The following is a 25,088-nucleotide window of genomic DNA, read 5'->3' on the forward strand; positions in this document are numbered from 1 at the left end:
AAAAAAACGCACTGGACTGCATGTGGTGTGAACTAACCCAAAATAAGGATGTGTGTTTTTGGTGTGTTTTAGGTGTGCGTTTTTGGTGCGTTTTACCACGTTCCAGTACAGTTCAGTGCAGAAAATAAATGCAGCATGTTCTTTTTTTTTTTTTTGTCTAGAATTGGAGTGCACTGGTGTGAACTATGCCATTGAAAACCATATAACCTAATTTCCATGCATTTTTGATGCAGAAAAAAAAAAGCGCACTGGACCGCATGTGGTGTGAACTGGCCCTTAATCATCATTCAGGAAAAAAAGATGGTTCACACCACAAAAACGCACTCCAGATCCATTCCAGATGCATTTCTGCATGCAAATTTTATCGCATTTTTGCACACTTTTTAATGCGTTTTCTGATTATTTTCTCACTATACTAGGGTCCGATGCATTTTTGATGCTTTTTACTGCATTCCACTACAGTCCAGTGCAGGAAAAAAGCAGCATGTTCTACTTTCTTTTTTTTTCTGGAACTGGAACGCACTGGAACTGACGGCACTGGTGTGAACTATGCCATCGAAAACCATATAACCTACTGTCCTTGTGTTTTTGATGCAGAAAAATGTGTTTAGGTGCGTTTTTGATGCGTTTTCCCACATCCCAGTACAGTGCAAAAAAAAAATGCAGCATGCTCTACTTTTTTTTTTTTCTGGAACGTGCTGGAATTGACCGCACTGGTGTGAACCATGCCGTTGAAAACCATATAACCTACTATCAATGCGTTTTGGTTTAATGCAGAAAAAAATGCATTGCACTGCATGTGGTGTATACTGGCCCTTAATCATTATTGATGAAAAAAAAATATTTAGTGCCTGTTTGCACCACAAAAATGCGCTCCAGATCCGGTCCGGATGCTTCTCCCCATGCGCTTTTTTAATGCATCTCTGATGCATTTTTGAGGTGTTTCCAGATGCATTCCAGGTGCTTTTTTTTCCTCACTATACTAGGGTCCAGTGCATTTTTGATGCATTTCAGTGTGTTTTTAATGCGTTTTACTGTGTTCCAGTGCAGAAAAAATGCAGCATGCCCTACTTTTTTATTTTTTTCTGGGTCTGACCGCACTGGTGTGTACTAAGCCATTAAAAACCATATAACTTACTATCCATGTGTTTTTGTTTGTTTCAAATTTCTTTTTATTTATTTTCCATAAAGCAAAAAATACTTACAAAACCCATTACACATCATCTAATAACACAAACTATCCATGTGTTTTTGATACAGAAAAAAAAAAAAAACGCACTGGACTGCATGGGGTGTGAACCTGACCCTTGATCATTATTCAGGAAAAAAATATTAAGGGCTAGTTCCCGCCAGATGCGGTCCAGTGCGTTTCTAATCTGCATCCAAAGCACATGCACAGTGTTTTCCATGTATTCCAGTGGCCCTAGTTCACACCAGTGCAGTCAACAAAAGTAGAGCCTGCAGCAAAACTCATGTAACATGTAAATGCACCAAAAACACTGGAATGCACATTGTCTTGAAATAAAAAAAAAAGGGGGGGGGGGGGGGAAGAACGCACCAAAATGCATCAAAAACACACCTGCAATGCGAAAATTGCGATGTGCACCATCCAAAATTCACTGGCCATCTTTTCCCATTTTAGAAAATCGCCCCACAAGGTCTAAAAAGTGCTGTGCTTGCAATGGAGAAATACTGCCATCTCCTGGTATGTCTGAGTAATGGCAATATTACTGTGTCCAAGTCAAACACCGGAGGCTGCTGCTGGATAAAAGCTCTTCAAGCCTCTTTGTCTGGATTGTGAAGTACCTGCAGTTGGCATGTTTGCCGCTTCCTTCACAGTCTTGGTGCTTCCAGGTTACATAAAGTCCCATTGTTACTGGGAACATGTGCGGGTCAGCTATGAGGCTGCTGATGATGTGGTTTGCTGGAGTTGAAGCCCTATAGGCTCAGTACAGACCCCCCTCCCCAAATTCCATAACCAGCACTTTGGGTCTGGTATGAGTTTAACCCTTTAAATACAGGGCACTTTCACCCCTTCCTGACCAGGCCAGCTTTCAGCGCCGTCACACTTTGAATGACAATTGTGCGGTCGTGCTACACTGTATCCAAATGGCATTTTTCAAATTTTCTTCACACAAATAGAACTTTCTTTTGGTGATATTTAATCGCTGCTGGGGTATTTATTTTTTAGTAAAAAAAAGACAGAAAATTCAAAAACAACGTTTTTCTTAGTTTCTGTCAGTAAATTTTGTAAAGAAGTAATTTTTCTCCTTCACTGATGGGCCCTGATAAGGCTGCACTGATGAGCTGCACTGATGGGCGGCACCGATGGGCGGCACTGATGAGGTGGAACTGATAGTGACCAATGGGGAGGCACTGATGGAGAGCACTGGTGGGCACAGGGTGGCACTGAAAGCCAGCACTGGCTGGCATCACTAATGGGCACTGATTGCTGGCACTTCCGTCGCTTTATTGTAATCGGGGGGGATTGGTGATCAGTGCCCTGATTACATCTCTTGATGTCCCCTGCGAGGAGATGCTGCTGCTCGGCTCTCCTTACCACACACTCTGTCAGGGTGAGGCAAGGAGAGCCAATTACCGGCATATCCGTGTTTAAATGTGACCGGCTGTGATTGGACACAGCCGATCACATGGATAAAAAGTGCGTTTGAGATCAGAATCACGCAGTGTCCTAGCAACATGGATCGAGAGCGGAAGTTCGGGTGCGCCGTTATGACGTCCATCCAAAACAAGAGCCGCACCGTCCCTTTGTCATATGACGGTGAGCGGACAGGAAGTGGTTAAAGGGGGAATCCGATAAAAAAAACAAGAAAAAAAAGAATTATCTCTTATCCAAGCAGCATGCAGGTTGGCAAGCCAGGAAAGAAGAGGGTATCAGCGACCCCCCTCCCTCCACTCCTCCTAAACCATACCCGGTCACTTGCCCTTGACCGGGTGGTGGGGGGAGTAACCCTCTGGCAATGTACCTTGTTCCAATGATGATGAGAAGGGTCTAGACGTGTGCAATTCGTTTCAGTCTGAATATAATTTTGGACAAATTTTGGATTATTCTGATGCATCTGAATTTCCTAATGAAATAGTAAAGCATTTCCTTGAAATTCATTTCATTTTGTTTTGTATGTTAATTTTCTAACGAATTCCATTTTTTCTGAACTATTCGAATTTGGATCGGTCGAAAAATGATCGACCGATTCGAATTGTGTGTGAAGAATAGCTGGTTGTTAAAGTGGATGTAAACCCACTCATCCTTTCTAAACTACTGCGATATTGGATATCTAGAAGGATATACACGCCTACTGCATGTATACTTATCTGTCAAATGTCTCCCCTCTATCTGCTGTGAGACCCGAAAAACTGCAGATTCTGTGGGTGGGTCTGTTTTCCAGGGCTCAGAGGGTGGAGTCGTGATGTCGTAGACTCCCCGCCCACCTCTACACTCCCCTTATCAACATGCGTTTTCTCCTGTGTATTTCTTACACTGAACTTCTGCTATTATCACTAACATCCAGTCAAAACCCAGAAAAGTCCCCACATGACTCCAGCATTCCCAATCATGCTGAGGTGTGGAACAGCCAATCCTTGTAGAGCAGCAGAATAATGGAGTGGGAGGGAATTAAAAAAATAATGCATGTCTCTTGGGCTAGTGCACGGGGCGTGGCTACTGTCTAAAACTATCCCCTATTTCGTAAATGCTATAACTTTTGCGCAAGCCAATCAATAATCGCTGATTGCGTTTTTTTTTTTTTTTTTTTTACCAAAAATATGTAGAAGAATACGTATCGGCCTAAACTGAGGGAAAAATAGTTTTTTTTATATATTTGGGGGATATTTATTATAGCAAAAAGTAAAAAAAAAATGAATTTTTTTCAAAATTGACGCATTTTTTTTGTTTATAGCGCAAAAAATAAAAACTGCAGGGGGGATCAAATATCACCAAAAGAAAGCTCTATTTGTGGGTGAAAAAAGGACGTCAATTTTGTTTGGGAGTCACGTTGCACGACCGCCCAATTGTCAGTTAAAGCGACGCAGTGCTGAATCGCAAATAGAGCTCCGGTCAGGAAGGGGGTAAATTCTTCCGGGGCTGAAGTGGTTAATTTTTTTTTGACCGTTGTGAATAATTTCAACAATAAGATCTTGAAGTGGAAAAGTAATCTTTAATAACATTAAATTACAAAATGGTTTGTCTGGCATTTATATTTATTATGTTCCGCCATAGATACTCTCTGGATAAGAGTCTGAATCGGATGCAGTTAATGCAGTAGAAAGAAAGTATTCACTGGTAGAACTACTGCCATAGCAGGCCACGTGGCTGCTATGGGCCCCGTGGCTGCTATGGGCCCCGAGGTGGGAAGGGACCCTGTCAGAAGGCCCCATGGTTGAGAAGCGTTGGGAAGAGCTCCTGTTTTGCCAGCTAGCAGTCACACTGGGTTCCCTGACCCCATCCAGACTTTCGTCAGCATAGAACTCACACAGGGTTCCACAGCTCTCCTGATCGCCAGTGTTATTTATGCACAAAAAGAAAACAGAGAAAGATTTCCACTATATTGTCAAAAGAATTGGGACGCCTGCCTTTACACACACACACATTAATTTGAATGGCATCCCAGTCATGGTCCGTAGGGTTCAATATTGAGTTGGCCCACCCTTTGCGGCTTTAACAGCTTCAACTCTTCTGGGACGGCCGTCCACAAGGTTTAGAAGTGTGTCTATGGGAATGTTTGACCATTCTTCCAGAAGCGCATTTGTGAGGTCATGCACTGATGTGGGACGAGAAGGCCTGGATCACAGTCTCCGCTCTAATTCATGCCAAATTTGTTCTGTCAGGTTGAGGTCAAGACCCTGTACATGCCAATCAAGTACTTCCACCCCAAACTCGTTCATCCATGTCACCCATTTCAAAAAAGTTATAAATTGATTTGCATTTTAATGAGTGAAATAAGTATTTGACCCCTTCGCAAAACATGACTTAGTGGCAAAACTCTTGTTGGCAATCAGAGGTCAGAGGTTTCTTGTAGTTGGCCACCAGATTTGCAAATATCTCAGGAGGGATTTTGTCCCACTCCTCTTTGCAGATCTTCTTCAGGTCATTAAGGCTTTGAGGCTGTTTGGTAACTCGAAGCTTCAGCTCCGTCCACATATTTTCTATGGGATTAAGGTCAGGAGACTGGTTAGGCCACTCCAGGACATTAATGTGCTTCTTCTTGAGCCACTCCTTTGTTGCCTTGGCTGTGTGTTTTGGGTCATTGTCATACTGGAATACCCATCCATGACCCATACACAATGCCCTGGCTGAGGGAAGGAGGTTCTCACCTAAGATTTGTTGATACATGGCCCCGTCCATCGCCTTTTTCATTCTGTGAAGTTGTCCTGTCCCCTTAGCAGAAAAACGCCCCCAAAGCATGATGTTTCCACCTCCATGTTTGATGGTGGGGATGTGTTATTGAGGTCATAAGTTCTCTGAATCATTCAGATGTTCATTAGCAAACTTCAGACAGACCTGTCCATGTGTTTTCTTGAGTAGGGGGACCTTGCAAGCGCTGCAGAATTTCAGTCCTTCGCGGTGTAGTGTGTTACCAATTATTTTCTTGGTGACTATGGTCCCAACTGCTTTGAGATCATTGAAAAGATTCTCCCGTGTAGTTCTGGGCTGATTCCTCACCGTTCTCATGATCATTGGCAAGATTCTCCCATGTAGTTCTTTGCTGATTCTTCACCGTTTCATGATCAGTGAAACTCCATGAGGTGAGATCTTGCATGGAGACCAAAACCGAGGGAGATTGGCCATTGTTTTATGTTTCTTCCATTCACGAATAATCGCACCAACTGTTGTCACCCTCTCACCAAGCTTTTTGGTGATGGTCTTGTAGCCCATTCTAGCCTTATGTAGGTCTACAATCTTGTCCCTCAAATCCCTGGACAGCTCTCTGGTCTTGGCCATGGTGGAGAGATTGGAATCTGATTGCTTCTGTGGACAGGTGTCTTTTTTTTTTTTTGTATACAGATAACAAGCTGAGATTAGGAGCACTCTCCTGAAGTCAGTTCTCCTGATCTCAAACTCATTACATGTATAGAAGACACCCGGGAGGCAGAAATCTTGCTGATTGATAGGGGATCAAATACTAATTTCACTCAATAAAATGCAAATCAATTTATAATTTTTTTTTTTTTAATTCGTTTTTGTGGAGATTTGTGTTTGCCTCTCGCTGTTAAAATAAACCTACCATTAAAATTATAGACTGATCATTTCTTTGTCAGTGGGCAAACGTCAGTGGCGGCCCATCCATAGGGGCCGCACGTGGGCACTCCCCCAGACGGTCACAAAAAAAAGGTAAAAAGGTCCTTTAAGTGCACTGTGTTCGGGCGCCAGACACAGTGCACTATGGGAAGCGTGACATCTATGCAGTCATGAGATTGCAGACGAGACGCTCCATTTGTGGGGTTTTGACCTGCCTTGTGGCGCAATCCATTGCGCCGGAATACTTCCTCCCTCTGCCCTGTTTCCCTGTGCCAGTGATAAATCGGAAGTGACGTCAGCAGCTCCATGGAACGCACGGCCTGAGCGGAGCTATTTCAGAATTGGTAAGCAATGTATCTGCAGTATATCCACCTCAACCCTCACACACTTGAAAAGACCAGTATAGTCCTGATGTCACAAAGACATATCATGAAGTTTAATTGCTGACCGTGCAGTGCGAGGCCGTGGGTTGCCTCTCATCAGGCTGCACTGATAACAAAATGCTGCATGCAGTACTTTTTCTCGGTGTACTGTGCCTGCACAACACCACAACATAATTACATAGTCAGCTTGAAAAAAGATACCATCCATCTAGTTCAAACAGAAAAAAGAAAAAAAAGAAAAAAAAAAAAAAATATATATATATATATATATATATATATCTATATATATCTCACACAATGCCATATACCCAATCCTATACCCACAGTTGATCCAGAGGAAGGCAAAAAAAACTGAAAAGCATGATCTAGTTTGCTACAGCATGGGAAAAAATCCTTCCTGATCCCAGAGAGGCAATCCGATTTTCCCTGGATCAACTTTACCTATAAATATCAACACCCAGTTATATTTTTGTACATTTAGGAAATAATCCAGGCCTTTCTTAAAGCAATCTACTGAGCTGGCCAGAACCACCTAGGGGAGTCTATTCCACATTTTCACAGCTCTTGTTGTGAAAAAACCTTTCCATATTCTCTGCTCTTTCTCCAGTTCCCCGATATCCTTTTTGAGAACTGAAGCCCAAAACTGAACTGAATATTCCAGATGAGGTCTTACTAATGATTTGTACAGGGGGGCAAAATGATATCTCTCTCTCTGGAGTCCATACCTCTCCTAATACAAGAAAGGACTTTGCTCGCTTTGGAAACCACAGCTTGGCATTATTGAGCTTATGAGCTACCAAAACCCCCAGATCTTTCTCCACCATGGATTCCCCCAGATCTTTCTCCACCGTGGATTCCCCCAGATCCTTCTCCACCGTGGATTCCCCCAGATCCTTCTCCACCGTGGATTCCCCCAGATCCTTCTCCACCGTGGATTCCCCCAGATCCTTCTCCACCGTGGATTCCCCCAGATCCTTCTCCACCGTGGATTCCCCCAGATCCTTCTCCACCGTGGATTCCCCCAGATCCTTCTCCACCGTGGATTCCCCCAGATCCTTCTCCACCGTGGATTCCCCCAGATCCTTCTCCACCGTGGATTCCCCCAGATCCTTCTCCACCGTGGATTCCCCCAGATCCTTCTCCACCGTGGATTCCCCCAGATCCTTCTCCACCGTGGATTCCCCCAGATCCTTCTCCACCGTGGATTCCCCCAGATCCTTCTCCACCGTGGATTCCCCCAGATCCTTCTCCACCGTGGATTCCCCCAGATCCTTCTCCACCGTGGATTCCCCCAGATCCTTCTCCACCGTGGATTCCCCCAGATCCTTCTCCACCGTGGATTCCCCCAGATCCTTCTCCACCGTGGATTCCCCCAGATCCTTCTCCACCGTGGATTCCCCCAGATCCTTCTCCACCGTGGATTCCCCCAGATCCTTCTCCACCGTGGATTCCCCCAGATCCTTCTCCACCGTGGATTCCCCCAGATCCTTCTCCACCGTGGATTCCCCCAGATCCTTCTCCACCGTGGATTCCCCCAGATCCTTCTCCACCTTGGATTCCCCCAGATCCTTCTCCACCATGGATTCCCCCAGATCCTTCTCCACCATGGATTCCCCCAGATCCTTCTCCACCATGGATTCCCCCAGATCCTTCTCCACCATGGATTCCCCCAGATCCTTCTCCACCATGGATTCCCCCAGATCCTTCTCCACCATGGATTCCCCCAGATCCTTCTCCACCATGGATTCCCCCAGATCCTTCTCCACCATGGATTCCCCCAACACAGTGGTGTGAACTGGGCACGTAGGATGCAAGGCACTTTGCCTTGTCCATGTGGTGGGACTGCACTGCAATATCCACCCAACAAAGTCCTGCTGCACCTGGGGGTGAATCGGTCCTTATTCCTCCTTCATCTGCCATGGCAATTGGGGTCTTGTATTCAGTTGGAGGCCCGTGAACATTTCTGCCCTGTGAATTCCACTTAGCCCTGGTAGTATTGATACCTTGTATAGTCCCTCTTGCATTCATTACTTGATGAGCATAAAGGGGAATTGGGGACAGCAGTATTACAGATCAGACTTCTGTCCCTGAACACAAATAGGTTGTACAATATATAGACAAAGGTTCTTGTTTTCTAGAACGGTGCTCAGTGCCCGGGCGGAATATGTTGAGTCTCCTAAATTGTGAAATTTTACTTCGAAGTATACACAATAATGTAATTGTATTGCTGCCATGTAGAATATATCCGGACTAATTAGTAATACAACCATGTGACATGTTTATTTCATGAATGTAAATTTTTATAGGGTAGTACTGGCAAACCGAACTGGGAACGTTAAGAATTGCGGCTGATCTGATGTTAATCAGCAGAGCAGGGAATTCTCCCTGTTAGTGCTGGCAGTCCAGACAGTAAGACTACCGGGCTGGAAAATGTGCAGGGAGCCTCTCTCAGCAATTACACTAGAATGTTAGTGTTGGACTGCAAGGTTGGACTGGTGCAGCTGTATTATCCTAAAGCATTCCCTGCTGTTCTGGAGGGACTGGGTGTGGTGGGACCTGCTACCCAAACCCACATTCACCTGATTTTCTGTCTGTGTAGAGGCCTGTGTTTAACCCCTCAGACCAGGGGGTCTCACAACCTGTTCAGTGCGAGAGCTGCAGAGTATCACTTATCAAATGTTTGTGGGCTGAAAAAATCAGTAATTTATAAATCCATGCATAAAATGTAATCAAATTTTATATTTTTTACTTGGATCTTTCTTTGTAATCGGCTTAGTATGATTCTGAACATAAGAGTAAGAACTTTAGTAAAACAAAGTGAAGACATTTGAAATAAACGTGAGCCTTTAAAAAAGCTCAAAAAAAAAATTCAGTCGCCCCATACATTTGTGTCCCCATCAGAGTCTCCCTGTACATTTTGTGTCCCCATCAGAGTCCCCCTGTCCATTCATGTATCCCATCAGGGTTTCCCTGCCCATTTGTGTTCCCATCAGAGTGTCCCTGTCCATTTGTGTCCCCATCCGAGTGTCCCTGTCCATTTGTGTTCCCATCCGAGTCTTCCTGTGCATTTGTGTCCCCATCAGCATAACCTTGTCCATTTGTGTCCCCATCTGACTGTTCCTGACCATTTTTGTCCCCATCAGAGTTTCTCTGTGTACGCTGATGGGGACACAAATACACAGAGGAACTCTGGTGGGGACCATAAGAGTTTTCCTGTGTATTTGTATCCACATCAGAGTTTCCCTGCAGATATTTGTCCCTATCAGGGGTTCTCTGTGAACTTGTGTCCACATCAAAGGCTCCCTGTCCATTTTGTGTCCCCATCAGAGTCCCCCTGTCCATTTTGTGCCCCCATCAGAGTCCCCCTGTCCATTCTGTTCCCCCATCTGAGTCCCCCTGTCCATTCTGTGCCCCCATCAGGGTCCCCCTGTCCATTCTGTGCCCCCATCAGGGTCCCCCTGTCCATTCTGTGCCCCCATCAGGGTCCCCCTGTCCATTCTGTGCCCCCATCAGGGTCCCCCTGTCCATTTTGTGTCACCATCAGGGTCCCCCTGTCCATTCTGTGCCCCCATCAGAGTCCCCCTGTCCATTCTGTGCCCCCATCAGAGTCCCCCTGTCCATTCTGTGCCCCCATCAGAGTCCCCCTGTCCATTCTGTGCTTCATCAGAGTCTCCCTGTACATTTGTGCCCCCATCTGGGGTTCTCTCTCCATTTGTGTCCCCATCAGTGTCTCCCTATGCATTTGTGTCCCCATTAGCACCTCCTTGTCCATATGTGTTCCCATCCTAGTCTCCCTCTATATCTGTGCCCCTATCTGAGTGTCCTTGTCCATTTGTGTTCCCATCAGAGGTTCTCTCTCAATTTGTGTCCCCACAGCACATTCTCCCTGTCCATTTGTGTGCCCATCAGAGTCTCCCAATCTCCTTGTTTTCCCATCTAAGTGTCCCTCTCCCCATTTGTGTTCCCATCCAAGTGTCCCTCTCCATTTGTGCTCCCATCCAAGTGTCCCTCTCCATTTGTGCTCCCATCCAAGTGTCCCTCTCCATTTGTGCTACTATCCAAGTGTCCCTCTCCATTTGTGCTACTATCCAAGTGTCCCTCTCCATTTGTGCTCCCATCCAAGTGTCCCTCTCCATTTGTGTTCCCATCAGAGTCTTCCTGTCCATTTGTGTCCCCACTTATACAGTCAATATCCTCCACATATATATATATATCACATTGGTGGCAATGTTGGGTAGAGGGGTGTGACTGGGCTGATCTCTTTTAAAGGGGCCATGGGATATCTTAATAAGAATAACACTGTAAGGATACATAAATATATATTCTTAGACCGGCGGTCCTATTTGGTTAGTTATATTCAGAATCCACAGAGGTTACTTATCCATATAGTCAAAATCTACACATATTGGAGAGCTGCGTATAAATACCCAGTCGTTGTCGGTGCTCCCTCCTCTCCCCTGCAGCTGCCACTCTCTGAAACATGAGAGGTGGATCTACGATCTACGGGATCATGTGACTGGAGCAAACTAAAAAAAGGTAAGTGCGAAGACCTTTTTTTTTTTTTCGCAGGATAGGTAGGAGGAGGGAACGTTTTCAGGAATAGTTAGTGCTAGGCTTCTACTTTAATCTATGTATTCACCAGTTTGCTTGGAGTTCAGCTTTAAACATCCACAAGTTTAGGTCACACCCTTTTTCCGGCATTCCATCCAGGACATGCTGGGCTTGTAAAATGCCTTGCCTTGTTATAATCCCTTTTACGTCATAAAACTTTCTATGGTGTTGCAGAGCTCAGGAGTGGCACCAAGTCAGCGCCAAGGTTTCACTGCAAGTGCAGGCGCTGGTAGGGTAAAGGAAAACCGAATCTACAAGAGATCCCATGGTCATCCTACAAACTTTAAACCGTTCTGTGCCTGACTCTGTGCTTTTCCTCCAGAATCCCAAAGGGTAGCCATGTGTTGTGCCTAGCACTACAAAAATGGTGGGACATCTGGAAAGATTCACGGGTCTCCTTTGACAGGCAAATGGATTCGGTGACACTTTATGGAAAGAAGGGGTGGAAGGAAAGTTCTGAAAGAGCTGCGATGTTCTGTTGTGAGCTGTGAGGTCCTATCACCTGCTTTCATTTAGGCGTGCTAATTTTATTATACTACATTGTGTTATTTCTGTGGTCAGAAACAGGGACTGGGCAAGGGGGGGGGCAGGGGGGGAAGCTGCCCTGGGCACTGAGGTATCATGTGAGATGGGGGGGGGCATCACAAGGAGATTAGGGGGAGGGGATTTGTGTGTCGGAGGGAGGAAGTGGGGGTGCTAGGAATGGTGATTTGGGGGAATTTGTGTTGGGAGGGGGATGAGGGAAGAGGATTTTTCTAGGGGGGGTATATGTGCTGGGGGATTTGAAGAGAGAGAATTTGAGTTGCAAGGGGGGGATAAAGATTTGCGCTGAGAGAGGGGATTTTAGCAGGGTGGAGGATTTGTCCTGGGAGAAGGGGGAGCACAGAATAGTGCTAAAAAAAAATTTTTTTTGGGGGGGGGGGGGGGGGCGGGGTTGCTAACACATAATGCTCATACATCTTGGGGGAGGAGGGGGGGTGCAGTTTGGCATGTTTGCCCTGGGCTGTAGATGGCCTGTGTCAGCACTGGTCAGGAATACTGGACAACCAAAATCCAAATTTTGACTGCTATAGGGTTGTGTGTTTAAGTCAAACCCTTTCAGAACTGTCTGGTCTGCTGGTATTGTCTAAGACTGTGGTCTGCAAACTGCGGTCCAGGGGGGCAGATGTGGCCCTTTTATTGCTTTTATCTGTCCCTTGGAGCATTATTCCCTCCACTGTCAGCAAAAGTCTGTCATAGTTTGTGTCACTGACAATGGGGCACAATTTCTCTTACGGACACCCAACGATGGGCCACTATTCCTCCCCCTGACCAGTGATGGGGCACTATTTGATTTCAATGATGGGGCAACATTCTTCCCACTGACACCAATAATGAGGCACTAGTGCTCCCACTGACATTTATGGGGCACTACTACTCTGACTGACACCAGCAATGTGAAGCTGTTCCTCACCCTGACATCAATGATTGGGCACGATTCCTTCTATTGACACCAATGATGGGGCACTATTGCTTCCCCTAATACCAATGATGGGGCATTGTTAACCCTTGACACTTTCTTCTCCCACTGGCTACAGTCCAGCCACCCTAAAGTTTGAAGGACAGTGATCTGGTCCTTTGTTTAGGACGTTTGGAGACTCTTGGTCTAAGGCAACCCTTTTACAATTACGGCACCCTTTTAAAGTAGGCAAAATCTCGTGGTACCTAGGCTTGCCATCTGTCCAGGATTCACCCGGACAGTTCGGGTTTGGAATCATGCGTCCGGATTTCAGACTGACTGAAACCCAGACACATTATTCAGATGGGACTATGGCTTCCAGATACATCTGGATTAGAGGTGCTGACTGCCAAGGGGTGAGAGAGCTCACCATCCGTCTCTGTCTGTGACCGAAGTCTCCCTCCTTCTCTCTCCTCCCTCGGAGTGAGTAAAATAAGGTAATTCAGGGTAGTCAGAGCACCCCTTACATCAGAGTTCCCCTTTACACCAGAGGATGCAGTGTTCCCCGTTACATCAGAGTCCTCTCCGTACATCAGAGTTCTCATTGTTCCCCCTTAAATCAGGGTTCCCAGAGCATCCCTTATGTTAGAGTCCCTAGAGTTCCCCCTTACATCAGAGTCTGCCGAGTCCCCCCCTTAAAGTGAAAGGGAACTCTGTGGATTCAGATGTAAAGGAGAACTCTGTGTACTCTGGTGTAAAGGGGGACTCTTGTTATTAACTTCATATGATTAGAAATTTTATTTAATAGAAAAATATATGTATAGTTTATACTATAAAAAAAAAAATTGCTGTGTGCCCCTAAAGTGTTCGAGTTTGACTTGAAGAAAAGGTGGCAACCCTAGTGGTACCTCAGTCTAAAAAGTAAAAAAATTAACTCATCAGTGGTGAATGTGAACCTGAGATGATGCACACAACCTCCTTGGTGAAATGAACGTCTCATTGGTCCCTCCATCACATCAGAGGCACTCCCTAAACATGAGCGCCTGCCAATCATAATCTGAGTCTTTCCTTCACAGAGCCCCCTTATCACATCAGAGCCTCCCCACCAGGGCTGCCATTAGAAATCATGGAGCCCCCCTTACAGCCTGGCTGACCGTTCCCCCCTCCTCAGTGATTCTACTCTGCTGCACATGGCAGCCTTGCTGTCTAATCTGCCCCACATAGAGGCGAGAGATTACATATCTTATTGCACATGTACAGTATTCCCACTAGTCGAGGCTCCAAGCCATTACATAAAACCGGGACCCATCAGTTCAGCAGCAGTGGCTGGGCATAGAAAGGGCACCACTTACTCATTTTTGAGTCGTCCTCCTTGCTGTGGCTCCCACTAAAAATTCAAGTTTCAGCCTGCCCCAGCTATTTGATATACAGTATCTCACAAAAGTCAGTACACCCCTCACATTTTTGTAAATATTTTCTTCTATCTTTTCATGTGACAACACTGAAGAAATGACACTTTGTTACAATGTAAAGTAGTGAGTGTACAGCTTGTATAACAGTGTAAATTTGCTGTCCCCTCAAAATAACTCAACACAATTCAATTCATGTCTAAACCACTGGCAACAAAAGTGAGTACACCCTTAAGTGAAAATGTCCAAATTGGGCCCAAAGTGTCAATATTTTGTGTGGCCACCATTATTTTCAAGCACTGTCTTAACCCTCTTGGGCATGGAGTTCACCAGAGCTTCACAGGTTGCCACTGCAGTCCTCTTCCACTCCTCCGTGATGACATCACAGAGCTGTTGAGAGACCTTGCGCTCCTCCACCTTCTATTTGAGGATGCCCCACAGATGCTCAATAGGGTTTAGGTCTGGAGATATGCTTTGCCAGTACATCACCTTTACCCTCAGCTTCTTTAGCAAGGCAGTGGTAGTCTTGGAGGTTTGTTTGGGATCGTTATCATGTTGGAATACTGCCCTGCGGTCCAGTCTCTGAAGGGAGGGGATCATGCTCTGCTTCAGTATGTCACAGTACATGTTGGCATTCATGGTTCCCTCAATGAACTGTAGCTCTCCAGTGCCGGCAGCACTCATGCAGCCCCAGACCATGACACTTCCACCACCATGCTTGACTGTAGGCAAGACACACTTGTCTTTTGTACTCCTCACCTGGTTGCCGCCACACACACTTGACACCATCTGAACCAAATAAGTTTAACTTGGTCTCATCAGACCACAGGACATGGTTCCAGTAATCCATGTCCTTAGTCGGCTTTCTTGTGCATCATCTTTAGACGAGGCTTCCTTCTGGGACGACAGCCATGCAGACCAATATGATGCAGTGTGCGGCGTATGGTCTGAGCTCTGACAGGCTGACCTCCCACTCCTTCAACAACTGCCACAATGCTGGCAGCACTCATACGTCTATTTCCCAAAGACAACCTCTGGATATGACGCTGAGCACGTGCACTCAACTTCTTTGGTGGACCATGGCAAGGCCTGTTCTGAGTAGAACCTGTTCTGTTAAATCGCTGTATGGTCTTGGCCACCGTGCTGCAGCTCAGTTTCAGGGTCTTGGCAATCTTCTTATAACCTAGGCCATCTTTATGTAGAGCAGCAATTAAAACAAAAAAAAATTTCAGCTAACTTTTTTTTATTCATTGAAGTGTATTTTTTCCCCAAAACATGTGTTTAACCTCCCTGGCGGTACGATTATTTCAGATTTTAAGTGCTGAAAGCGGTACAATTATTTTGCATGGAAATTTGGCATTTTATATTGCAGTCCTGCAATTCTTAGGAATAACTCACTTAAATCTGTCCAAACCAGAGTCTAGCAGACATCCCGGGTATGAGAAAGTTTGAAAAATGAAATCATAAATTATAATATAATAAATAACTATAAATAATTATACCAAATAATAATATAACAATAATAAAAATTATTCAGTAATGTAATCAAATCAAAAACACTGAAATTTGCTCAGTTGCAGAATTGTCGCTGTCATTACATTTCAGTATTTGATGACGGATCTCCCCACAGATCGCTATCGTTCAATTCTGTGAGTGATTCTAATTTATTATCGCTGTTTTCTAGCTGGTCTAAAACCATTTTTGATGTAAAGGGACAGTTTTGGTTGCTATGGACAATCTCCAGTTTCCAGGCATAAAGAACAGTTTTTATATTCTAAAATTACATGCTGGACACTGGGCAGACCACTAGGGACAAAAGGGATGTGAAATTACATACAGCAATGTAATCTGTAAGATTACATTATACTGTGTGTTTTACTTTTTGAATTTGGCACCTTTCTCCGTCCCTGTGTGTCGCAAAGCTCGCAGGGAACGGAGCCCGGCGATGTGATAGATCGAGCGGTGGACAGTTCGCTCGTACAGCGGGGGGACATCACTGGATCCAGGGGACAAGGTAAGTAACCTCTCCCTGCATTCAGCGATGCGGTCCCGAGTCTGGCTCGGGGGTTACCGCTAATGGTACAAAATTTTTACCCTGAGCCAGACTCGGGAATACCACCAGGGGGGGTTAAAAGACCACCCTAAAATCTGCAGCTCTTAGCGTGCTTGCATCGGCCAGCCTGACATGTTTCATCCGAAAAGGATATCATCAGAGGCCTCAAACCAGCTCAACACTCCGGTTAAAGTGATTGCAAATGATAAAACAACCCAGTCAGTTTAAAATACTTTTTTCCCCCTTCTTTTATCAGTTATCACATTCCCTCTGTTTTCAGCTACATAAGAGCTGGGGGGGGGGGGGGGGGGCAGCAGCAGCACACTGAGCTTCCCAGTGAATGGCAATGCATCGGTGGCATGTCAGGACAAGCCTGATCATTGAAGGAGAGCAGGCTGAGTTCCCAACATAGCTAGAGATTAGACTGCAGTGTGCTCTCCTGCTTGGTGTGGTCAGTTTTTTAATAGGAAAGCAGAGGGACTGGAAGGAACACCGGGGATTTCACACAAAGGAAGCAATACAAAGAGAACAGGAGACTGCTTCATACAAGTACATGGTACAGCAGGCACCTATCAGAAATATGAAGTGTTGGGGTAACAAACGCTTTTAAAAAACACTGGTCTAAAGCACCCTTTACACAATTTCCAAGCAAAATCATCATTTTTCAATATGCCCATACACAGGTAGACTGGTAAGTAGAAGAATGTTGCGGATTTGGTATATTTCTTCCTAAGTACCCTTTTTAGCAGAACGCATTTCTTTATGGTCTCAATGCTCTTCAAGAGAACCTAATAAAGCTAAAACATGACGTCACAGCGAGATCTTCCTGGCTGTGCAGTGTGGCAGTCCCATATGATAAAGTAATTTAGTAATGACTCAGTCCCTTCAACCTCATTATATGTTGTTGTAATTTGTTATACGATTTTTCTTTTTATTCTCCAGATGGATGACGGGGTCATGGGGCCCGTGTTCAGCCACCTGTGAAAAAGGATTCCAGCAGCGAGAAGTTACCTGTGCCTACCAGCTGCAGAATGGCACCTATGTCCACACACGGGATATTTATTGCAGTAGCCCCAAGCCGGCAACTAAACAGAGCTGTGAAGGTCAAGACTGTTTATCTATATGGGAAGCTTCGGAATGGTCAGCAGTAAGTGTGAATCACAAAAGCTGTACAGATCAGATGGCAGTTGGATGTTCTGACCACCAATCAAAGGTTCCATTGGTGTTCTGTACATGTTAAATATCTATGGAGAAAATGGAACAGCCAGACACTCTACCTCTGTACCTCTGCCATATGTTGGGGGAAGCCATAGCCGTTCACTGAAACTATTGAACACAACTGAGTACTCAGTCCCCCAAACATAATCAGCTTTGAGACAGTGATAAATGGGGAGTACTCTGAATGGTCAGGGGTGGGTAGTGGTGTCCCCCAGGGTTCTGTGCTGGGACCAATCCTATTTCATGTATTCATAAATGACCTGGAGGATGGGGTAAACAGTTCAATCTCTGTATTTGCGGACAATACTAAGCTAAGCAGGGCAATAACTTCTCCACAGGATGTGGAAACCTTGCAAGAAGATCTGAACAAATGAATGGGGCGGGCAACTAATTGGCAAATGAGGTTCAATGTAGAAAAATGTAAAATAATGCATTTGGGTGGCAAAAATATGAATGTAATCTACACACTGGGGCTAGAACCTCTGGGGGGATCTAGGATGGAAAAGGACCCGGGGGTCCTAGTAGATGATAGGCTCAGCAATGGCATGCAATGCCAAGCTGCTGCTAACAAAGCAAACAGAATATTGGCATTAAAAAGGGGATCAACTCCAGAGATAAAATAATTCTCCTGCTCTACAAGACTCTGGTCTGGCCGCACCTGGAGTATGCTGTCCAGTTCTGGGCACCAGTCCTCAGGAAGGATGTACTGTTAATGGAGCGACTACAAAGAAGGGCAACAAAGCTAATAAAGGGTCTGGAGGATATTAGTTATGAGGAAAGGTTGGGAGCACTGAACTTATTCTCTCTGGAGAAGAGACGCTTGAGAGGGGATATGATTTAAATTTATAAATACCATACTGGTGACCCCACAATAGGGATAAAACTTTTCCCCGTAAGGGAATTTAATAAGACACGCGGCCATTCACTAAAATTAGAAGAAAAGAGCGTTAACCTTAAACTGCGTAGAGGATTCTTTATTGCAAGAGCGTTTAGGATGTGGAATTCTCTTCCACAGGCGGTGGTCTCAGCGGGAAGCTCACTCTCCCACTCCTCAGCCTAACGGAACCCAGTGGACATTAGTCCATCTGCATGTACAACCACCAGCATGATATTGTATAACCCATTGCGTTTGTTAGGCTGAGGGGCAGAAGGGTGCGGTGTGGCAATGAGCCGCTGAGAGCGAGTCCCAAACACTCAGGAGCCGATCCGGAGTCCATCGGTGCTCCCTAGTGATGTCACCACGACCACGGGGCAGAAGTCTAGGATCAGAATTATTGCCAATCTGACCAGCATGGAATGCAAATAGAATCTGTTGCCGTGGCAACGCCTTTCGCCCGCATGCGCTTCATCTAGTCCATCTGCATGTACAACCACCAGCATGGTATCGTATAAACCATCATGGGTTTAATTTTTCATGGTGTCTAACTTTTTACTGTGAACAATAAATGTTTACCTTTTTAGCCTTTACCATTGGCTCGGATTTTCTATACTTTGAGGAACTAGAGTCATCCATTCCCATCCAGAGGTAGCGCTGTCATACTTTCCGTTTGTGTTTATGGTTACTGTGTGTACTACTCCTGATGGCTGCATCGGATTGACCTTTGGTCAGTGGACAGTATGGGCTTTTTTATTTTCCAATCATTTTTATTAAAGTTATAAACCATATAGATCTAAAACCATATAATATAGTAAAGAAAAGTACCCGTAAATGATAGCATTAGTGACATACAACATTGATCGCACAGGAACCAGTATAACGAATTTTTGGGCTGTGACTATATTTCGGGATAACAAAGAATACATCCTCCAAAGGGGAACTACATGACCGGGGTTCGCCCTCATCTAAGACGAGGAGTCATCCCACCCAAGAATTGATCACGGTAGCTGGTCTTTGTGTTTGCATGCACAATCCTTAGCCGGGGATTGGAACCAATGGTGGCCGACCAGCTGTTCTATGTCTTTCCCCAAACTATCAAAAGGTTTGATAAATGGAAAGAAAAGGACAAGAAGAAAAAGGTAAAGGAAGAAGAAAATGAAAACAGTGAGCCTCCCCTAGGGCATTAAGAGGCTTGCCTGAAATCAGACAAGGCTGTCCCCAGGGCTGTATTTTTTTTTAAAGCCCAACTCCAGGAAACCTAAAAACTCTCCCTTGCAGTGGGCAGCAAAAGAGCAAGTTAATTAAAGAAGAAGTAGGACCAAAGCTCTTTTGGCCCTACTTCTCCTGGGAATTAAAGGCAGGGGTGGGCAGAAGGGGCGCCTGCACTGAGGTGGGGGTGTTGCCGTAAGGAGATTGGAGGGGATTTGTGTTGGTAGGGGGAATTTGGAGAGCGAGAGGGGGGTAAGTTTTGTTCTAGAATGTTAAATTTGGGTGGGGGTTTGCTAAGAGTGGTGATTTAGGGGGATTTATGTTGGGAGGGGTGATGGGGGGAGGGGAGATTTGTGCTAAGATGGGGGGAATTTGTTCTGAGGGGAGAGTTGAATTGGGGGGTGATATGTACCAAGAGGGAAATTTTAGTGTTAGAGGAATTTGTGCTAGGAGGGGTGAATTGGATGGGGGGGGGGGGGGGTGTCAAAGATTTGTGCTGAGAGGGGGGATTTCAGCAGGGGAGCGGATTTGTACTGGGAGCCGGGTTAATTTATGCTTGGGAGGTAAGCATGCAGATTATTACTCAGTGCTTTTCTAGGGATTTTTGCTGCCACATAATGCTTTTAAATGGGGGGGGGGGGGGGGCGCAGTTGATCTTGTCCCAGCACTGTTTACAGGAGTACACATTGTTCTGCACTCCTGTGACCCAGATTCAGCTGACAGCCGGATTGAAATCCGCTGTCCCCTGACTTCGCTCAGCCAGTCCAGACTCCGGCTGGTCCGTTAATGTTGAGAGCCACACAGATGTTTGGACTGGCACCTGGCTCAGCCTCTCAGCACACCGCTGGGAGATGGTGAGCAGCTCCCACCCCCCGACACTCCAGTGAGCACTGGCGGGGCAGAGCAGAGAGCCGGTGACTGCTCAGTAAATACCCGGAACTGGGTGATCCAGCGGTCTTTGATTGCTCAGTTCTCTTAGAAGCACCCCGGGGATAGATGCAGTATCGGACTTTTTTGTTTTTGGATATTTGTTTTGTTATATTGCCAAACTTCTCTTTTATGGATATTATAGTTCTGTATCCATATGGAATGGTTAGGTGAATGAAGTCAAGTTTTAGGGCAGATTGAAGAAGCAAAGTATGGAAGTACCCAAGTGTGATATAAAATATTTGGAAATATGTTATGGTGATCTGTAATGATACAGCCACAATTCAAGCCATATTATGTTTATACAAAGATAGATTAAGTAATTTTAAGGGTCTATTTATCAACAACAAAAAAAAAATAATTAGCTGGATGGATGTCACAAGCATTCTCCCAGCTGTGACAAATTTTATCTAAGCCCTTGTACACACGGTCGGAGATTCCGACAACCAAATCCATTGGATTTTGTCCGACGGATTTTGTCTGACACTGTTGCATACACACGGTCGGACAAAGTTGTGGGCAAATCCGACATGATGGCGTTATTTCGTTACGATGGGACTACGTTCACGCTAGTAGCCAATAGCTTTGGTGTAGGAATTTGATCGCACTTTGTCCGATCGGAATTCTCTACACATGATCGGAGTATGTCCGATCGGAGCATTTTGACGGAAAATTTTACCAACAAGTTGGAAAACTTGGTCCGGCGGATACTCCGACGGAAACAGTCCGATGGAGACCACACACAGTCGGAATATCCGACAAAACGGTCCGATCGGACACATTCCGTCGGAATCTCCGACCGTGTGTACAAGGACTAAGAGGTTGATTTCCTACCATCGCCTGATCCATCTAATGGCCATAATGCAGTATTTTCCAGAAAATCCTTACTCAGACTAATCCCACTTAATGGCCACTAGATGGAGGTGACGATCATAGAAAATAAACATATTGGACAAAAAATTTGGAAAATTAGTTACACCTGGGTTGAATACTTGTTATTTTTTTTTTCATAAATACACCCCTAATGCCGCGTACACACGATCGGAATTCTCGTCGGAAAAAGCTTTGATGGTTTTCTCAACAGAATTCCGACGGCTCAAGCTGTCTTACCTACACACGGTCACAGCAAATTCCGATCGTTTATAACGTGGTGACGTACAACATGTACGACTCAACTAGAAAAAGGAAGTTCAATAGCCAGTAGCCAATAGCTTCCGTCTCGTAGTTGAATCTGAGCATGCATGGTTTTTGGCGTGTCGGAATTGCATACACACGATCGGAATTACCGATAGAAAGTTTATCTGTCTGGAAAATTGAGAACATGCTATAAATTTTTGGCTGGCGGGAATTCGGACAGCTAAATTCCAATGGAACATACACACGGTCGCATTTTCCGATGAAAAGCTCTCATCTGTCTTTTGCTGGCCAAAATTCATGTGTACGCGGCATAAGAGTCTCTTTGGACAAGGGCATTCGTAAAGAACCTGGGGAAGCCTTGAAGCAATTCGCTTTTTTTCTTTATTTGTACAATGTTTATTATGAAAGAGTGAAACAATATTTCATGAATAGGACCACACCAACCTGTTTAAATGTCTGTTATATTTGTAGTGCTCTTCAGACTGCGGACGAGGCTCCAAGAAGAGGAGGATATCATGTACCAATACAAGGGGCAAATGTGACTCTGCCACTAGGCCAAGAGAAGAGGAGGACTGTGAGAATTACACAGGATGCTATGAGTGGAAGACAGGGGACTGGTCCAAGGTAAGGACTAACAAAAACCAAATTCTTACACAAGTAAGAACAAATCAGCGTTCCCTTTAAAGTGGTTGTAAATACATGAAATTAAAAATGAACAGAGCATATCCTCCTATAGTGTGTTTTTGCGTCTATTGAAAGCACCTGTCTGCTTTCTCGTTCCTTTATCTGTCACTTCTGACATTCTATGACAACACCAAGCAATCCCGGGAGATGCCCCCACCTACAATCCCACACCTAGCAAGTATTTGGCATGTGCATGGGAACCACATCATCATGGCACAGATCGCTCTCTGTGTCCAATTCAGAAAGCGAAGGACTGGTAAATGACCTCTTTACCGCCCCCTTCCCCCACTCTCCATCCACCTGTGCACCCACACAGTAGCTGGCAGGAGAGGAAAACCAGCAATGCTGCAGGGGGCCCTGCACATAGAAGAATCAGATGTGGGCAGCACAGGGTGGGGGATCAGTGCAGCGGGACAGGAGGACAATTACAGACCAATGCATGGTATCCGTGTCTCTCCCTGCAGCCGCTGAAAGACAGTTTCTCCCCCTCTCCCTCCCACCAGCTTTCAGCTGCTGCGAGGGAGAGAAACAGAGTACATCGTATTGTAACTGTTCTCCCATTTGGCCACACCAATCCCCCTGATGTCTGGGCCCCCCTGTGTGTCACTGGCCACCTACAGGAGGGCCAGTTGTACTCCCCTATTGTCAGCAGAGGAAAATTTCCCTTCAAAGTGCAACTTCCCTAGCATGTAACCTATTTGCCTTTAGCGAATCAACCACCATGACTCAGGAACACAATTCAAAAGGCTGAGCTTTTGTAAAGCCTTCTAAATAGGGATTTTGTTTTTTTGTAAACCAAGACATATTGAAAATTTTTAGTGTTATGACTTTTCCAACTCTGGCTTTAGAGGACAGAAAACCAGACATAATTGATTGAAAAGTAATCCTTTCATATATTTTATAATGTAGTAAGCGCTATGCTTTGTTTTGTTCTTTGTTTTCTCAGTAAGGTCCAATATATATTCATTCTTCCACGGCACCCCCTTTTGACTGCATTTTCACAGCAACTCTCCCTTGCCTGCTTATTTAGTGCAATGCTATGTAAATTGAAACACAGTTTATTGCAATAACTGATCGATTTGAAAACACAGTGGCTTTTGTCTTTTGGGGTGAATTTAAAGTGGTATTGAACCCAAAAACAAAACTATTAAATTGTCCCTTACCAGTTAGGTGTGGTGTCTGCATTCGTTTTCTTTTTTTTTTCCTGTTTAACATTCTTCCAGACCAAGCTGTCCAGCAAAAGCAGCAATTGGAAGGTTTGGGACCATTATATATATATATATATATATATATATATATATATATATATATATATATATATATATATATATATATATATATATATATATATATATATATTTTTTTTTTTTTTTTTTTTTTTTTTACAGTTCTGTCCTCAATGGGACAAGGTACCAAAAGTAATGCAAAAGTGGGCACAGATTTTTTTTTTTTTTAGGTCGTTTAAATTTCACGTTGTTAGAATAATGCTTCCTGTATAGTAACACCTCTTCTTTCTTCAACTTTCTTCTTCATCCTCCTCCTTTCTTCCTTCGTCTTCTTCCTCTTTCTTCCTTCTTTCTTTCTAAAATTTTCTTCTTCCTTTTTTCTTTCTTCTTTCTATCTTTTCATTTTTTTTCTTCCCTTTCTTCATTTTCTTCCTCTTCTTCCTTTCCTTTTTTTTCTACTTCTTCTTTCTTCCTTTTTGTTCTTTCTTTCTTTCTTTCTTTCTCTCTCCTTTCTTTTTTCTTTTTCTAATTTTCTTCCTCTTCTTCCTTTCCTCTTCTTCTTTTTTCTACTTCTTTCTTCCTTTTGTTCTTCCTCCTTCTTTCTTTCTCTTTTTTTTTTATTCCTTTTCTTCTTTATTCTTTCTTTCTGCTTCCTTCTTTCTTCTTTCTTCCTTCTTCTCCTTCTTCCTTCTTCCCCTTCTTCCTTCTTCCCTTTCTTCCTTCTTCCTTCTTCTTTTTTCTACTTCTTTCTTCCTTTTGTTTCTTCTTTCTTCTTCCTTCTTTCTTTCTCCTTTCTTTTTTCTTTTTTTTCTTCATTTTCTTTCTTTCTTTCTTTCTTTCTTTCTTTCTTTCTTTCTTTCTTTCTTTCTTTCTTTCTTTCTTCTTTCTTCTTTCTTTCTTCTTTCTTCTTTCTTTCTTCTTTCTTCCTGCTTTCTTCTTTCTTCTTCCTCCTTTCTTCTTCTTCCTTCTTCTTCTTCCTTCTTTCTTTCTTTCTTCTTTCTTCCTTCTTCTTTCTTCCTTCTTCCTTATTCTTTCTTCTTCCTTCTTATTCCTATCTTTTCATTTTTTTTCTTCCCTTTCTTTATTTTTCTTCCTCTTCTTCCTTTCCTCTTTTTTTTTCTTTTTTTTTCTACTTCTTCTTTCTTCCTTTTTGTTCTTTCTTTCTTTCTTTCTTTCTTTCTTTCTTTCTCCTTTCTTTTTTCTTTTTCTAATTTTCTTCCTCTTCTTCCTTTCCTCTTTTTTCTTTTTTTTTTCTACTTCTTTCTTTCTTTCTTTCTTTCTTTCTTTCTTTCTTCCTTTTGTTTCTTCTTTCTTCCATCTTCCTTCTCTCTTCTTTTTTCTTTCTTTCTCCTTTCTTTCTTTTTTTTTCTTAATTTTCTTCCTCTTCTTCCTTTCCTCTTCTTCTTTTTTCTACTTCTTTCTTCCTTTTGTTTCTTCTTCCTTCTTTCTTTTTTTTTCTTCCTCTTCTTTCTTTCTGCTTTCTTCTTTCTTCCTTTCTTCTTTCTTTCTACTTTCTTCTTTCTTTCTACTTTCTTCTTCCTTCTTCTTCTTCCTTCTTCTTTCTTCTTCTTCCTTCTTCTTCCTTCTTCTTTCTTCTTCTTCCTTCTTCCTTCTTCTTTCTTCTTCTTCCTTCTTTCTTCTTCTTCCACCTTCCTTCTTC

At 44.1% G+C, this 25,088-nt stretch overlaps 1 protein-coding gene across 1 annotated transcript in view; it reads left to right on the plus strand.

Moving 5' to 3' along the window:
- Window positions 1–25,088, plus strand: part of LOC143964450 (A disintegrin and metalloproteinase with thrombospondin motifs 17-like) — a 435,585-nt gene that overhangs the window by 402,602 nt on the left and 7,895 nt on the right. Inside the window, exons 21-22 of the mRNA XM_077474178.1 lie at window positions 17,093–17,297; window positions 21,990–22,142. Of these exons, the coding sequence (XP_077330304.1) occupies window positions 17,093–17,297; window positions 21,990–22,142 (358 nt within the window). The remainder of the gene's footprint in view (window positions 1–17,092; window positions 17,298–21,989; window positions 22,143–25,088) is intronic.

The sequence above is a fragment of the Lithobates pipiens genome, unplaced genomic scaffold (assembly GCF_037356315.1).
Source record: "Lithobates pipiens isolate NorthernLeopardFrog02 unplaced genomic scaffold, aLitPip1_a1.2 Scaffold_8, whole genome shotgun sequence".
Taxonomy (NCBI): Eukaryota; Metazoa; Chordata; class Amphibia; order Anura; family Ranidae; genus Lithobates; species Lithobates pipiens.